Source organism: Gadus macrocephalus, chromosome 11, assembly GCF_031168955.1.
Source record: "Gadus macrocephalus chromosome 11, ASM3116895v1".
In the NCBI taxonomy this organism is placed as follows: domain Eukaryota; kingdom Metazoa; phylum Chordata; class Actinopteri; order Gadiformes; family Gadidae; genus Gadus; species Gadus macrocephalus.
Genome location: NC_082392.1, coordinates 10,935,589 through 10,952,140, shown reverse-complemented (window position 1 = coordinate 10,952,140; position 16,552 = coordinate 10,935,589). Strand labels below are relative to the sequence as shown.

The window sequence follows — 16,552 nt, the reverse complement described above, 5'->3', positions numbered from 1 at the left end:
ACACACACACACACACACACACACACACACACACACACACACACACACACACACACACACACACACACACACACACACACACACACACACACACACAGGACCGTATCCGATGTCCTCCCTCCCTTGAATGAAACAAGTGGGCTGACAAGTCAGAATACGATGGAGAACATTGCCGTTGACTGGGAACACCACCAACCAGTGCTTTTCTGAAGGCAGAGGGTGTTTTTTACATCTTAGTTATCTCATGGAGGGAAATCCAGAAGATAACCACTGGTTGGTTGCTCCAATGCACGTTTTTTGGTTACAAACGTATATTTCTGAAATGATGCTCCAAACATGCTAAAAAGCAAGCCAACGTTACTGATTGAAGAGATGATTTATGGACCTATTTGTTTAAATGTGTCCCTAGTGTCAGGAGATGTCTGACAAAACAGGAGGATTTTTGAATGCTTTGCATGGAAGGAGGAGATGGTTCATGTTGTTGTGGGACGGGAGAGATCCTGTGGTCACTCAAGGGGGATCCAAACCAAAGAAATTGCTGGTTGGTCGCAAGTCTAGCTCGATTCAGCTTGTAAGAAAGAATAACTCCTGACCCCAACCCCCCTGAATGTTTGACATGTTTGGCAACACGATGGTCCTGACGTCAGGGAAACTGAACGGGAACTTCTCCAAGGAGGACATTCGGTTTGTTGCCATGGCGAGATACCGAATAAAATATCAGAAGTTTTAATGACCAGCATTATTTATCTTTATGGAAAGGCTTCATTGTTGGGGAGTTTTGCATTGATATAGATGTACATGGTTATTTTATACAGTTCTGACTAAAATGAGCAAAATAGAACAAGATGTTCAACCTCAGGGACATTTTTGATTTTAGGCAATGAAAAGAATGCTCTGATAATCTGATATTTTTGGTCGAGAGATGAGTCCGTCATTAATTTATTTGTTATTGTTCTGAATAAACAGACAATGAATTCCTTCATGTGTTGGTTTATTCATCTTGCTTAATGCATGGTATCGTAAAATAAGTGATTTCAACAATTGAATTATCAAAGGTGCAAGCTAAAAACTCAGTATGGATACTGCATAATTAAATTGTCGTTGGTGAAACTCCTGCGCGTTTTTCCAACCTGATTGAGTCACACTGTCACACGACGACCCGATCCCCTTCTCCGGCAGCCCCTTAATCCCATCAACAGGGAGGGGTCTGCAACGTTTCCAGAAATGATGGGCGGGATATTCACTGCAATGAGGTGCGACCCAACCAGAGATTCCTCAAGAGACCCACCTGAGCCGCGTGCCAGAGCAGGAGGAGGACAGGCTATAAGAAGAGGCAAAGAGCAGCTATTGGACCAGTTGATCGACTCCAAAGCGCGCAGCATCACTTCACCTGACACGGGACCCACTCTCTCCTTTCGCACACACATCCCGAAGCCACCATGTACTTGAGGGCGTACGAGTCGTGCAACTTCTTATTCCTACTATGCATCCTTTTGAAGAATTGCCAAGCTTTCAAGAACGACGCCACGGAAATCCTATACACGCACGAGAGCACGCCGGTGCTAGATGCAGTCGGTAACGTCTCGTTGAACCGAGCAAGAAACGGAGGACGGGGCGCAGGTGACAGCACGGCGCACGAGAGAAATGGTGAGTAGGCACGCAGAAAATACCCCCAAAAGTGAAATACAACTTAATCAAACTAAACGATGCAACAAAAAAAGCACTGTCCAACAAATGCCAAGGTAATTCTAAATGTTTTCGTGTTATGTTATTTAGAAATTCCCAAGGAAATTATATTCTTAATTGGACCCTCACTGTAATAATGGTTATTAAGGGTAATTGAGCCTGTCATTGAGGATATCTAGGCTATGGCGCAGCTTGTTGGCATGCGTACATACGAGGCGGTATAGATGAGGAGGTTTCAGATCTGAACGGACCGCTGTTTGAGGTCTTATCGAGTGTCACCTCAGTGAATGGAGGTGTCCTCCCATGAACGGGACTCTCTGGATCTTGCGGTGTTTCTAAGAAGCTCTTGTTTACACACACTATCGCACACAAACTCAAAAGCACACACGCACACGCACACATGCACACTAACTCAAAAGCATAAATAAAATCATGGTCCGAGAGGAGAATGAAGTCAGTACTTCCCATCATTCAACCCTTCCCTTCCATCCCAACACCCTTTGCAGACCACCTTACCGTCTCCCGCCTGTTTGTTTTTTTTGGTCCTTGTGGGCGGGGGGGGAACCCTCCCGGGTTCATTCAACCATCCTGCTCACAGAGGCCAGGGCGCTTTGTGGCTGACTTGTATGGAACTGTTTGAATGGACCAGGGATCAGGTTGCAGGGAAGTTAGAGGAGACAGGGGGAGAGGAGAGTCATAGGAGGGGAGGAGGGGAGCAGAATGTGAGAGAGGAGAGGAGAGGAGAGGAAGGAGAAAGGAAAGAAGAGGAGCAGCAGGCAGGGGAAGAGAAAAGAAAGGAAAAAAGAGGAAAGGAGCAGGAGAGGGGTGTGGATCAGGGTGGAGTACAGATGAGGTTAGGGGAGGAAGCAAAGGATGGGAGAGGACACAAGGAGTGGGTGGAACAGTTTAGCTTGCAGCGTAAAACTTGTTGATAGTCTTACCGGTTATGCAGACATAATCCTATGCTGGCGCGCATCAAAAGATTACACATGATTTCCTCTTTAAGCTTGTTAGAGTCAGTGTACCACAGAGGGATCAAGACACACCCAGCATCCTGCAACACACTTCCTGTGAGTGTCTTAACACTGACAGATTAGAAGGCAACAGACCTCACCGGCGGTCTGGGAAAGTAATCATTGACGCTGTCACCAACTGGACCCTATAAGTCTCTGTGGTAGGGCAACGGTTTCTCATCCTCCCGTGTTTGTGTGTGTGTTTCCCCCAGCAGAGCGAGGGCAGATGGGCTGCAGGGAACTGCGCTCCACCAAGTACATCTCGGACGGCCAGTGCACCAGCATCAAGCCCATCAAGGAGCTGGTGTGTGCCGGTGAGTGCCTGCCGGCGCCGATGCTGCCGAACTGGATCGGGGGCAGCCGCGGGAAGAAGTTCTGGAGCCGGCGGAGCAGCCAGGACTGGCGCTGCGTCAACGACAAGACGCGGACACAGCGCATCCAGCTGCAGTGCCAGGACGGCAGCGCCCGCACCTACAAGATCACCGTGGTGACGGCCTGCAAGTGCAAGCGGTACTCTCGACAGCACAACGAGTCCGGCAACAAGATGGAGGAGGCGGCGCTGGCGTCGCCGGTGGGGACCCAGGTGGTTCACAAGCACAAGACCAAGAGCAAGAGGAAGCTGGGGAAGAACCGCTTCGACGAGAACTGGCCCAGTCCCGAACCCTGAACCCTGAACCCTTATCTCCCCGGCCCAATGTCGCCTAGACAGAATGCAAAGGGCCTCCGTTTCGCAGCATGTTATGGTGGCGAAGAGACTTTATTACACGTGACGAGGAGTCCGTTTGGCATCCTCTTGAGTCCTTACATCGGTGGTCGTGGATTGTATCTCGAGGTGACAGGGACTGCATTCCTGGGATGGGAGTTTCTGGTTGCTATGACGATGGAGCACTCTTGAAGGGCACACATGGACCCGGCCTCTGATAAAAAACTGGACTGTACTATCTGTAGGGTTTTCTGGACCAACAGTGCCTGAGATGTAGTCTTTGTTATTGTATATCTTTTTATAAATCTGGATGGTGATGTGTAGCCACGTGTATAGGCACACCCACTCCATATAAAAGACATTAAACCATGCGTCCCTGAAAGATGCGGAGAATGTGTGAATAATTGTACATACACCTTCTTTTTTTTAATCAATATTGGTCTTCCAAAAGATTATCACTTTAAAAGTTCACAATATGAGACGTATGATGTAATATATTTTTTAACGCAACGTTTGGTTCATTCATGGTGTAATAAATGTGACATAAGCTAAGACTGAGCAGTGCATTGCATATTATTGTTGTGCCCTCTTATGAAATAAATTCTTTATATTCACTTTAAATCACTTGCGTTGTTTTGACTGAATGGTGTTGAAATGTAGGCTATGCCTACTTCTCGTGTTTTTACTATATTTATTGCTAAAAGGATTCATCTTGCAAGCCATCATTTTGAATTAAATCAGACTGGAAACATTTGGATAAATCAGAGAGGCACTGGAATATACTATCCACAAGACACTCTATAGTTTACCGTGTTGTTCAGTAAGTAACTTGAAAATAATAAAAATAAATATTCAGACAGGGATCACTGACACATTGAGGGCTGATCTATATATTTCAGCAGGAAATTAAAAGTTAAACTATATAATATTAAAAAGCGCTGATGTTCTATGTTCCCTTTAGTCATACATTTGGTTTGAATGTAACCCATTATTAAATTTCGACATATCGCGAGAACAAGACACATCGGCTTCTTTGTTTTTCGACCAATCCTGTCTTCGCATTGCAGTGGGCACCGAGTCTCCGCCCACACAGACACCACACGCACACGCTTGTCGTCAAGACATGACGCGAGAAACACAACATTGAGAGATATGTCTTGATTTGTAATGAATCTAAGTAGTGACCCGGACCGCTCTGGTCAGCCAGAGTGTTCGTCTCGCCATGGTGGCGGACATAAAGCCACGTCAGGCGTCCATTTCACCGTCTCCGTGGTTCTTCCAGCCGGGGGAACCGGGGAGAGAACCGGGCTCGTGACACCGAAACAGTTCTACATGTTTCTTAACAGACCACTCATAAGCTACACCATTCAAGCCTTTGAAAGGTAGGCTAACACCAGACCTGTCGTCTTTCGAATATTTTGTCTTGACATACAATTTAAACAATAAGTGGAGCGTTTTGTACAGTGACATAGTAGTAGCGTACTACAGTAGTGCTTCACCAAACCAACACTCTCCCTGATCCCACCAATGTCAATATCACTGTTGTGTGTCCGACTCTGTCTCATAGACGTGTGCCATTGGTCACGGATAACGCAACATATACACGACAACATGAAACAAGAAGGCTAGCTTATATATAAATATGTCAAATTTAAGCTTTTTACTGTGGCCCCGGATTTAGACCACCCTTGTGATTGTAATTCATTCATTTACTAAGTTTAACAGTAAATACAACTTCAATGCCAATTTCTTTATTTTAAAGAGTTATCTTTTGAGCAACTTATGACCTAGGTCTTTTAGCAAGACAGAAAATCAACACATATCCTGGAATCACTTAACCAATGAGAGCATAACATTCTCGTTTTCTGACAGGCTGTCATGGATCCAACACATTGTGGTGGTAGTTGCAGAAGAAAGCATCGCGCTGATGAGAGACATCGTCCAGCGCTTTAAGCACACAAAGGTCCGTGTCGTGTCTGGCGGTGCCACCCGGCACAGGTCCATATTCAACGGCGTGCAGGCCCTCGACCCGGGCGAGAGCGCTGCAACGCCAGACGTGGTCATCATCCATGATGCCGTGCGGCCCTTTGTGGAGGAGGACTTCCTGTTGGAGATTGCCATGGCTGCAAAGGAGAACGGGGTTTGTTTACTCAGACTGAGTATGTTTATTACAGAGGCTGTAGGTTTGAATTAAGAGCTATTTTTTTTAAGTTAAAAAAGGCCTCGTTAATCCATCAGCAATTAGTGAGGGAAATGCGCAGTGAGAAGATCTGTTTCCACCTGGCTGCACTTGCCTGCATCTTTCTGAGCCAATTTAGATTTCAGACCGCTCCTGGTATTTTCTGACCAATCAGGGCATTTCTTCTGCAGATTCAATATTGCCTGTCAATCACAGGTGAGTAAAATGCAACACTTCTTAATGGCAGAGAAACATAGCGAGGGAGGGATCATAGTGGGAGGTAAGTTTTTTGAGTTGATTAGTTAAAGAATCATTTTTGTGCTCTCCCTCTATACAACTCTCCTACACCGCCTACAGGCAACCACACACTAAGGTCCAACAGTAGGGACAGTGCCAACTGTGGTGAAATACTGGTTAATACTGCTCATTATGTGTGCGGCTTATGTTTTAGTCAGGAATTGCATTCATTGCATAACTTGTGTTTTTTCATGCTGTGTTTTTTATTTTATTTTTTAGTTTAACTTTTATAAACATTTGGTGTGCTCAAATTGGTAAGTAACTTTTGTGTGTTTGCATGAACAATGCAATCGCAGTGCAGACGTAAAAAATAAATAAAAAACACAGATCAGTTTCATCATAACTTGTAAGGACTTCAGGACCTCCGATAGAAGCAGTTATAGGATGTACACGTCAGACAGACTAGGATCAAAGCATAACCTAACTGACACAAAGTGTGTGTGTGTGTGTGTGTGTGTGTGTGTGTGTGTGTGTGTGTGTGTGTGTGTGTGTGTGTGTGTGTGTGTGTGTGTGTGTGTGTGTGTGTGTGTGTGTGTGTGTGTGTGTGCTCTTATATATCGCCAACTTTTTTCCTCTTTATATCTATGCTAGATCTTCACCGCTCTGCGTATGCATGTGTGTTGAATGAATTCTTCCAGCAATGTGGTCTGGTCTTCATTATGCGGCTTGACCTCACACATGATAGAATGGGTATCTCTGCAACGGTGCGGCAGATTCATTTTCATTTCAACAACACGTGTAACACAAAGAACATATGTTCTCACGTGCACATGCTGACACACGCACACACTTCTCCTTCCGTGGTCAGGTGAAAGATTATACCACATAAATATTGTTTCTCAAAAGGATTTCCAAGGACGGAGGGGTGGTTTCCGAAAGCTGTTGGGGTTAGGGAGGATTTAGTGGGGCTAGGCTACTCTGGTCAAAGATTAAGTCTCAAAGAACCCCTGAATGATCAAACACCCTGGCCAGGTCAATACGACCAAAATCATTTAGCTGAGTTTTGTCTTTATATCCAAGATGAATCTCAATATACCGTTTTACTTAATTTATTGTATTCACCTTTGGTATTTTCATATTTAAACTGTTCAACTTCCAGATAGGATGAATAACAATGCTGTCTCTACTTCACCATAAAAGCAATATTTGTACTACTTCTCTGTATAGGATGCCATTTCTTCTTCCAAAAAGCGAAGTATTGCGCTATCTGCACGAGTGTCACAGGCCTTACTTTCACTCTTAATTTCTTTAAGGCATCGGGGGCCATCCGTCCCCTGGTTTCCACGGTGATTGCCACCACCTCTGAGGGCTACCTGGACCACTCTCTGGAGAGGGGGAAGTACCGGGCTAGTGAGATGCCACAGGGGTTCCTCTACTGTGTCATCCATCAGGCCTATCAAAAGGTAGGAGCATCCACACAAAAGGTTCAGACCCTGTTAAATGGTGCCTGCTTCTTGGTTATCTTTTACACCAAAAATGTTGATGTGCATTGTTGAACGGATAAACATGGGTAATGTTATATTTAAATAAGCGTACAAAATGAATTGTATCATCGTAACTAAATAAATCCTAAATTAAAAAAGTAGGTCAAAAAAATGGATGTTTATCACGACCTGTCCCAATGTGACATTTGTTGTGAACTCTCATGTTCATCCCAGGCTCTGTAGATGGGTCATAAATGTAGAAACTCCTGAATATGTTTTCAACATGTTGAAATGATCAAGGCATCAGGGGGTTATTTGCTAGTTGTCCTTACTCGCAACAGTTAGTAGACAGAAAGTCCTTTCTTCAAGCGTGCTGAGGTTGGCTGGAGGTGATTTATTTCAGGGTGGTATAGGTGTCCACAACAGCAATCACATGAGGACTAGAGAGACTAACAGGGTTCAAACAAACCATGTTATGCATCTTTGTTGTCACATCTGTCTTTAATACTAGCGATGGAAGACAGCGGACTAAAGATGTTGAATAACAAGATACTTTTTGTGTCATTAATTCATTTGCAGAACTAGTAACGGTAGTAACGGTTCTCGCCTGAATCCAATCCAACATGAAATATTATAACCACTGGCCGGAAACAATAAGACACAAATAAAGATGATATGCATTTACCAAAAAACAAAAAGGTTTTATTGTCAGGTTTATGGCTATATGGACGTTTTTAATGGATCAATCTGGGTTGCTTTTATAAGCAGAGAAGAAACAAGTCAAGATTTCTAACGTTATTTCTTTCTAATTTGATAATTCGGAAGTAAAGTACATTTGTATAGCCCTTAATCAGAGTTGCAGTCTCAAAGGGCTTACGGGCAATAAAGTTATGACACCCCCTAACCTTAGCCCCCCAAAGGTCAAGAGAAGAAGGAAGGCAGAGTGGGGGTTCCCTCCTTCTGGGGGCTGTATGGGTTGCAATGGGGGCCATCATTTATGTATTAGTTGTATTACAAGCAAACATTAACACAATCCACTTGTGCTGCTTCTTCACAAATCCCAATTCCAAATGGTTAAAAAAATGTTTTTATTCGAAAGAGTGCTTTTTGTTTTATAAAAAAAACTAATTTTAAACTTTTTGATAAGATTTAAGTTTTGTTCAGTGAGGCTGCATCCCACTGCCACTTTATGACTAAGAACTCTACGACATGAAGTTGACGTTCGTTTTGGTGAGCACTATTCAGGTCATCATTTCTGACCAAATGACCCTGTGTGCGGTCTGAATGGTGATGTCTGTCTATGCTAAAAAATTTCAAGAGTTGGGCCGAAGTAGAAAAGCATTGAAGGTATCGCTAGGAGAATAACACAGGCACACACCGGGGAAGTAGCACGGTAATGTGTCTGCATCAGAGTTATATGCAGCATGACCGATTTGGCATTCATGCCTGACGAATGGAAAAGTCTTTGCCGTTAACATTTGATCATGAAGCCAGTGGATCGTGAAACCCCCACTTATTTCACTGAAGATTTAACGCCTTGGTATTCCAACCTGGAGTCCTGCAGAGTGGCTCCCTGAAGCTGAAAGTGGTGTTTGGGTGGGGGGTGGGGGCGACAGACTGCAGCAGCCTTTAGCTAAGCGCTAAAGTATGCCCCCAGTTGGCGCCCCATTTGTCAGCAGTATTTTCTTCACCTATGGCACACAATCATTTAAAGTTGCATTGGAATCCTGTTGATTTTGGCTTCCCCGCATGTGGCGAGAGAAAGCTACATTTCCTAACGCGCCATCGGGGCCAGTCAGGTTGTGAAAATTAAGACAAATTGGTGGAACTTGAGTGGCGGTGCTGCTGGGTGGTGGGTACAGTTAGAAACGGTGTGAAAAAACTCCCTGCTTTTCTCCTCCTTCGTCCTGCTCTCCAGGCGGTCAAGAGAAGAGAAGGTGTCACGGCTCTCTCAGGTTAGCACTGTAGGACATGGTGATGCAATCATCTCCAAGTGCACTTGCGCATTAGCGTCTTGACATCCATTGAGACCGTGCAGAACTCTGGGCTGAAAGACAATAGGGGGGAGATACTTTATCCTGTCTCCGGTGTGGGGCTTTGTACCGGGAGAAAACTCAAAAGGTTGAATTACTCCAGGACCACAACCCTTATTTCCCAGTACCAGGGGCCGAGAGAGAAGAAAAAAGACCCCTGTCATTTATAGCTGGATAAAATATTGCCCCGGTGTAATCTCGGGTAGCCTTTGTAGTGTCGTGCAGGTATCACACACCTGATGAGCTCATGGCATAGATCCAGAGGTACACGTGATGTACAGCGACCGTTTAGGGACTTCTGCCCACCAGCTATAGCTGGGTGGGAGCCTTCCCATTGAGGAGGGATTGCCTGGTCCATTTAAAAACAATAAACGGAGGGATACTCAATGCCTTTAGAATGACTTATTCTTCTATTTGAGAGCTAGGGTGTTTTTGGTGGGGGGAGTATTAAACGTAGCTTCAATATCCTGCAGATCGTGCAGAACAAAAGCTTTGAATATGTACGATGGGTATTAAAACATGTTGGTGAATAGTTTTTTGAGACACTGCCTAGTGTTTACAGCGGAATGTGCTTTTTCACTGTTTGTGACATGACCTGTTTACTATTTAATCATCCATGTACATGTGATTTCAGAGCAGGTAATACCTGAGATGCCTGCATGGGGTCTGCAGACCTTAGGGTTGGATCCCATTACCTTTCGGCTGGGGAGGGTCATACGCCCTGGCCACTGTTCACATGGATTAAGATAACAAGGCATCACTGGGACCCACATCTGTCAGTAACAGCCTAACATGTGTCTCCTGTCCCCTCAGTGCAGCGAGTTCGACTTTGACTTTGGAACCGAGTGTCTCCACCTGGCCTTACAGCACACCGGCACCAGAGCCAAGCTCATCGAGGGCCCGCCAACGCTGTGGAAGGTGAGCCGGCCAGGGGCCAGTGGGTCTGGCCCCGCGGTGCCAGGCCAGCTGGGTGCTCATCACCGCTTAAGCGATAAGGATCAAAGAAATGACTGATGTAGCATATTTACGGTAATGAAGGATGAGTCAGGAAGAGAGAAGAGGGAGCAGGTTATAATTGATTCACAATGTAATAAAACACGTAGCCCTGGGCTGTACCCACCGCTTATACTGTATCTAAGGAGATTGGATCCCTGCCTTCCAGGTGACCTACAAGAGAGACCTGGCTGCGGCCGAGTCCATCATCAAAGGTAGACACTCTCATTTATGTTCATGTAGTAGTAGTAGTAGTAGTACCCTTGCTCTAACCAGAGCAAGGGTAGTAAAACTACTACTTCTAAAACGTTACCACTGCCAGAAAGCACTATGTGGAACCACTTGTGATGGATGGAACGCAAAAAACATACAATCACAGTGCTGAGCCCACATTATACTTGTTTACAATTTGGACTCACCTCGCTGTGGACACACCAAGGTGAGTCCAAATTGTGCTTTCATTTGCCATGAATTCAACCCTTGAGCCAAAGCAGAACATAGTTACCGATGGCTCGTGAATGTTCCCGCTTATATTCACTTGACAGTTAAAAATAAACAGAGATGAAATATGGCATGGTGTTTACCGTTGTTTCTGTTATTGCATAGAAGTGTTCAGGTCACTTAACGTCACTAGAGCGGTCTCACGTAGCTGTAGTGTGTATTTGGGGGAAGGGAGTGGCGGGGCTACTGTAGACATCGCCGTGTCTCTTTGTGAAGCTGCCCTGACCTACGTTTGAATAGACTGCATTGAAGCCAAAGTCGTCCACCATTGTTGTGGTTCCTTTATGGCGTTGTTTAGGTTAAGTCTGTGAAGGCTGTGAAACGCAAAGGCAAACAAGTGAGCCCTTACCCTAGACTCTAGACCATCACAATCAGAGAAGTGGAAATAAACACAGTGCAGGGTTTTGTCCCTCTTCCAAACACCTGCACCAACAATCAGCTGGCCCTTGGTGACATCATGTGCAGAGCGATAATGACCAGAGCTGGCGCTGTGAGAATGAATTCATTGTCGTCATATGGAAAGTTTCACTTGGAAAAGCGCTTCCAACATCCATCAGAGTGGGAACAAGTGTGCCCAAGCGTGTGTCCGTTAATTTGCTCATGTGCATTATATTGGGTCTGTCTAAATATACTCACTGTGGATCCATTTCACAATTCTCATCTTCCCCACTTTTTCCGTCTCTTTCGGTTCGTTTATTCAATGTGTCTAAGTACCAGGGAGCATTCGAATGAGATAGCATTTAGCTTTGCGGCTGTCATGTCTGATTAGCGCTGCATGGAGGCTAGCACTCAACCTTGTCTCTCTCTCTCTCTCTCCCTGCAGAGACTTTATGCAGGTCGGCCTGCGTAACCTCCGATGGCTCCAAGAGGGCCAGGGAGCTGGGGCGGTGTCTACAGAACCTCATGGCTTCTTTAGACATGGTAAGCTTTCTGACAATATCGACTACTAAGATGGTGGCGGTTGCCTGTGTAGCCACCAAACTGTCCATTACCGTTAGGGGGAAGAGGTTGGCCCAATCCACAATGATAAGGATGTACAGTATGCAGACCATATAAGCCATAATAACCTACAGTTTGCCAGATCTTCCACACAACATTTTTTCCAAAACACTGATAAGTCACACGTAGTTTATATAGTTGTATTGTTTTTGCAATATTTTGAGCCAGGATTGTCTAGTGGTTAGGGTATTTTACCCTAACCACTAGAGTCGTGAAGTTCTTGGTTCGATCCCCAATGTCCATTACAACCCCTTCCTTCTCATTGATGACCTGCATCTAAAATCTGTAAGTCGCGTGAGATAAAAGTATCTCATAAATAGCTAAAGAGTAATGGAAAAAAGTTTGGTAGGGACTTTTCTGGAAGATTCAGTTTCTTGGGCTCCAACAGGATGAGTACTGCTTACCCTTGAGTAAAAATGCTCCAAAGCCTCCAAATTAAGTGGTTTAAATTGAAGAAGAATTAGTAGATCAGGACAAAATGAATTGTGAATTGAAGTAGCATAAGTGGATGATGATGAAATACTAAATTTGAAAAAAAGGCTGGGCTGAACATTCATATATTTTTTTGGTCTGTTACAGCAGACTAGTCATGCAAAATGAAGTAAATGTAAACGAGAATATAAAATGTAAGGTCCGAATTGTTTTGAAAAAAAACAACCTGTTACTTCAGAGCCAGAACTGAAAGTCCTACAACTGTGGTGGGATTCCTTTCTTCCCACAGCTCAAGATAAGGTCCGCGAGGTCCTGGGGTAATCACCAGGATACATTTCATCCCTTACTCTCACTCATTCCCTTTTCTCCACTTCACCGTGACTCCAGGCGAATGTATCGCAGCCATGTGACTCCGTCTATAGAAAGGGTGCGGGGGTAATCCTGACACGTATACACCCCATAGAGTTGTCACGGAGGCCACGGCGGCCGACAGATACAGCGGATCAGGCTTGGCGTCCCCTGATGAAGGGGTGTTCCTGTTTCCTTCCGTGACCCTCCTCTTACCCCCACAACCCCCCATGCTCCCCAGAAAACATATCGTCCTCCATACTGGATCCCCTCCAAGCCCTGTGCCGGCCGGTGTCAGCCTGGCCTGGATGTTCTGGACGTTGGGGAGGGGAAGTGAGGGGGGAGGGGGCCGGAGATGGATGGAGACCGGCCTCAACGCCTCCACCCCTCGTGGCAGGCGCTGCTCGCGTGTCTCGCACCAGATACATCCTTTCCAGAGGATTCTAGCAGGAGGGGAGTAGGGGGGAGATGAAAGTCTTTTGAGAGGATGAAGCGGGGAGTGGGGGGGTGGACTTATTACTTTTTGTCCCGCTGCCATATTCTATCTGATACAGAAATAAGCGAGGGCTGGGCAGGAGACACTGAAAAGCCTGGATGGTTGGGGTTTGGTGGGCTTTGTGCAGCAGGTGGAGAATTTGGCAACTTGGGTGCGTGTTTGTTTGTTTAACAATAAGTGGTGCGATAGCAATTTTACTTTATTTATTTATATTGCTCTGTTTTTTGAAGAACTTGTGTAACGCAAACTGTTAAATGCTGAAGGCTGTATAATCCCATGGTTGGATAATCTATGGCCGTGAGGTATCTTTCACTCTTCATGTGGAAGACTCTAAATGTTGAAGACTTCAATTTATTTACTCCAAAAGAGATATTTCCTTTATCTAATGTAACGTGAGAGCAAAATGCAAGAAAGAAGAGGAAGTCTCTCCATCTGTGCTTTGATCATTCCCTTTTATCTTCTTTTCCTCTGCTTTGAAGTTTATGCGAGGTGGTGTTTTTTTTATTTAGTTGTATGGCCCCATAATCTTGATGTAAATGTCTAGTCGTGTGGCGTCTACCACTGGTCCAACTCTAGTCCACTCATTTTGTACGGATCGTTTATTTAGGAAAGACTGCCTGCAAAATGATTGAATGAGAGCAGATGGGGGAGCGAGCGATTGGACGAGTGACCGAATGGTTTGAAGAAGACGATCCACTCCCCCTTAGCGCCCGGCCTTATTGCTAATTCTCTTAGGATAATATCCCTCACATCCAAGATCTAAGAGAAGCCCTGAGACTGATTGAGTTCCAGAGATGTTTTTCTATAGTTCTTTAACCAAAACCTTCCAGACATATCTGCCATTCACACCGCGTAAAAGATGCCGAAAGAACCACGGTTGAACTTGCTCTTTCTCTTGTTTCTGTGATGATTGCAAGATAATGACCTTTATCAAACTGATATAAGCAATTTGGAAACCATACTTGTTTTACCCTCCGATTAAAGATGACTTTCTGGTGAGGTTTCTCACCTTGATACTAACACAGTATAACAGCTTTAATTGTTATATTTAACACGTGAGTCTCGGATGTTGTCCATCATGTTAGACTTGCAATAAGGACTTTTATATTTTGGGGCATAATTGTAAAAAACATTTGGTATGTTGATTTGTTTGTCAATTAACCATTTCTGTTTTTAACGAATTTAAGACAAATACATTATTTTAAATTGATTCAAACAAATTATTCATATTAAATTCAAATTATTCATACAAATTATTATAATAAAAAATTCAATCTAAAATGGATGATTTAACTAATAGTTTGGCTCTTAAAAATAAAAGTATGTTGGCTCCTTCCGAAATTCAAACAAACATTTCCACTCAGGGGTTTCATGGCCAACCTGTTTTAGATCACTTCTACATTTAAGCCTAAAATCTGCATTGTAATCCAGAAAAAAATTTCCGCCTTGAGGCCTTTGGCATTTATCTTTCAAGACTAATTAAACCAACGCCATGTGTTTCCCATAGACATTTGATATTTGCTAATTCACTTTGTTATTCCAAGGGTTTGAACAACTGTATCTGACTGTCAAACTCTAAATGCTTGTTTATTTCCCCTGTGAAGGAATTGTTAGTGTAGGCTGAGGGCTATCATTACATTCCCCAAAGGAAAATACGATTTGTAAAGTTGACATTTTTTCCACTCAAAACTTAATGTCCCGTTTTCTAGTACAACGCAAGTCTCAAACAATGTTTGCTTTATTATTATTCATTGTTTTATTTTTATATTATATATTCTGTACTTTTTCAATGGATATTATTTGTTACTGATAATATTACTTTTGGAGCATTATTTCAGGCATCTTTTCCCTTCTTTCACTGTTCATAAGTATAGGTTAATAGCTTATCCCTGTCAATGAAATGCTGTTTGCAGTATGGAACATGCAGAATCTCTGTATCTGTCTGTTTTCCTTTTAGTAATTTCTCAAACATACAGGTCCAACTTCTATACACATTATCCTGGTTCTCTTTTTACAAATGGCTAAGTTGGCACATGCTAAATTCAATGACGCAAAAATACAGAATCACTTTAATGTGATATGTTTCCTTAGTTCCCGGAAACAAAGTAGCTTTTAAAATTCTTGACTGTTTTATTATTTTATTTTAACTCAATTTGCAAAGTCATAAAAATCCATCCGGACTTTCAGGCACATAACTGGCTCATGCATTTAAGAAGTTACTAGAAACCCAAGCTTTGCATCTATTTGTGATAAGCCACAGTTACGGTCATCATAAAAACTGTAAATTCTTTATTTAGGAAATGGATCGATGATATGGGTCGGAAGATAAAGGTACCAAATAGCTGGATAAATAAACATTATTTAAACTTTCAAGACACTCAACTAATGGATAACCTAACGATGCTTAGACAAGGGTCTGTGTTTGGGTACGACTGAAAGTCATTTAAATGTTCTGCTCTTATGGGAAGTAGAATGGGCCTTTTTAACATCAGGTCCCTTCTGCCCATTTCACAGGAGCTGGACGTGCTCCCAGAACCGATTGGGGATGCCAGCCGTCTGTCAAAAGAATGGAACTTCATCAAACTTTTTGTAAGGAGACGTCATCGAATCACTTAATTTGGGATGGTGAAATGTAGTTACTTTCTGTTTAGCATGAAGAAGAATTGGACAACTCCTATCCATGGTTGTTTAACTCCTACTGCTCCTACTACGGAGCAAACATAAGCATACTATATGGTGTGATGTATGTAAACTGTCTTATTTCTGTCCATCTCTCCAGGTGAATGGTTCCGGTCTTTCTGAAGTAGAGGAAACGGTCAAAGCACTGGAGGCTGCCAACCGAGCACTGCTCCACCCTGTTGTTGTTGTTTGGGTGAGTAGACGTGGCTGTTGTTGTTATCCTGAATATTGCATTTTGTTGATGTTGTTTAGGAAATTGTGTTTTGTTGTTGTTTAGGAAAATGTGTTTAGTTGTTGCTTGGGAAAATGTGTTTTGTTATTGTTTGGGTTCTTACGTTTGGGTGTTGTTGTTGTTGTTGTTGTTGTTGTTTTGGAAAAGAAAGTGTTGTTTATCTCTGTAGGTGTTGTTTTTGCTTTTGATCTGATGGGGCGATTAAACTAAGCGGTATTGGCAGAGATAAATGCATTTTTTTAACCAAATGCCTTATTAAAGTTAAAGGGGTTCTAGTCCGTTAGATGTAGGCTGTTTTATTTGATCTAATTACCACAATTCGACTCTAGCCGTGAAGTTATTTAAAACTGTATCAAGGTGTTTTAAACCAGGGTAAAACAAGGACTCACTAGGCGCATACATGATGGTGGAAAGTGAGACTTCCCTCATGTCTTCTCCAACAACCTGCCCATTCTTCCTCCATGGCTCCTTGTGAGACAGCCCTCTTGTTTTAGGCCAATTTAGCGATGAGTGCCAGCATAAAGATTACCATGTCCT

The 16,552-nt window shown here is 43.6% G+C and overlaps 2 protein-coding genes across 5 annotated transcripts in view; both read left to right on the top strand.

Annotated features, from left to right (window-relative positions):
* Positions 1–1,251: 1,251 nt before the first annotated feature.
* Positions 1,252–4,023, top strand: sostdc1a (sclerostin domain containing 1a). Of its 2 annotated transcripts, none has more exons than XM_060064417.1 (2): positions 1,252–1,647; positions 2,915–4,023. In XM_060064417.1, the coding sequence occupies exons 1-2, from the start codon at positions 1,440–1,442 to the stop codon at positions 3,364–3,366; spliced, it is 660 nt and encodes a 219-aa protein (XP_059920400.1). In that variant the 5' UTR covers positions 1,252–1,439; the 3' UTR covers positions 3,367–4,023. The 2 variants fall into 2 exon arrangements, with proteins under 2 accessions (XP_059920400.1, XP_059920399.1); XM_060064416.1 differs by having other exon boundaries at positions 1,256–1,647; positions 2,912–4,023.
* Positions 4,024–4,468: 445 nt separating this feature from the next.
* The window catches only part of crppa (CDP-L-ribitol pyrophosphorylase A), a 31,450-nt gene continuing 19,366 nt past the window's right edge, over positions 4,469–16,552 (top strand). For 2 of the 3 annotated variants that reach the window (XM_060064415.1, XM_060064414.1), the window contains exons 1-8: positions 4,469–4,784; positions 5,275–5,542; positions 7,132–7,281; positions 10,149–10,253; positions 10,498–10,543; positions 11,653–11,750; positions 15,619–15,693; positions 15,884–15,976. In XM_060064415.1, the coding sequence (XP_059920398.1) occupies positions 4,570–4,784; positions 5,275–5,542; positions 7,132–7,281; positions 10,149–10,253; positions 10,498–10,543; positions 11,653–11,750; positions 15,619–15,693; positions 15,884–15,976 (1,050 nt within the window). In that variant the 5' untranslated portion in view covers positions 4,469–4,569. The remainder of the gene's footprint in view (positions 4,785–5,274; positions 5,543–7,131; positions 7,282–10,148; positions 10,254–10,497; positions 10,544–11,652; positions 11,751–15,618; positions 15,694–15,883; positions 15,977–16,552) is intronic. The other variant, XM_060064413.1, reaches the window with a different exon arrangement.

Bases quoted from the DNA above. Each gene is read 5' to 3' on its own strand.
- sostdc1a (XM_060064416.1), top strand. From the start codon at position 1,440: ATGTACTTGAGGGCGTACGAGTCGTGCAACTTCTTATTCCTACTATGC. The intron at 1,648-2,911 runs GTGAGTAGGCAC...TGTTTCCCCCAG, and splicing joins CACGGCGCACGAGAGAAATG to CAGAGCGAGGGCAGATGGGC.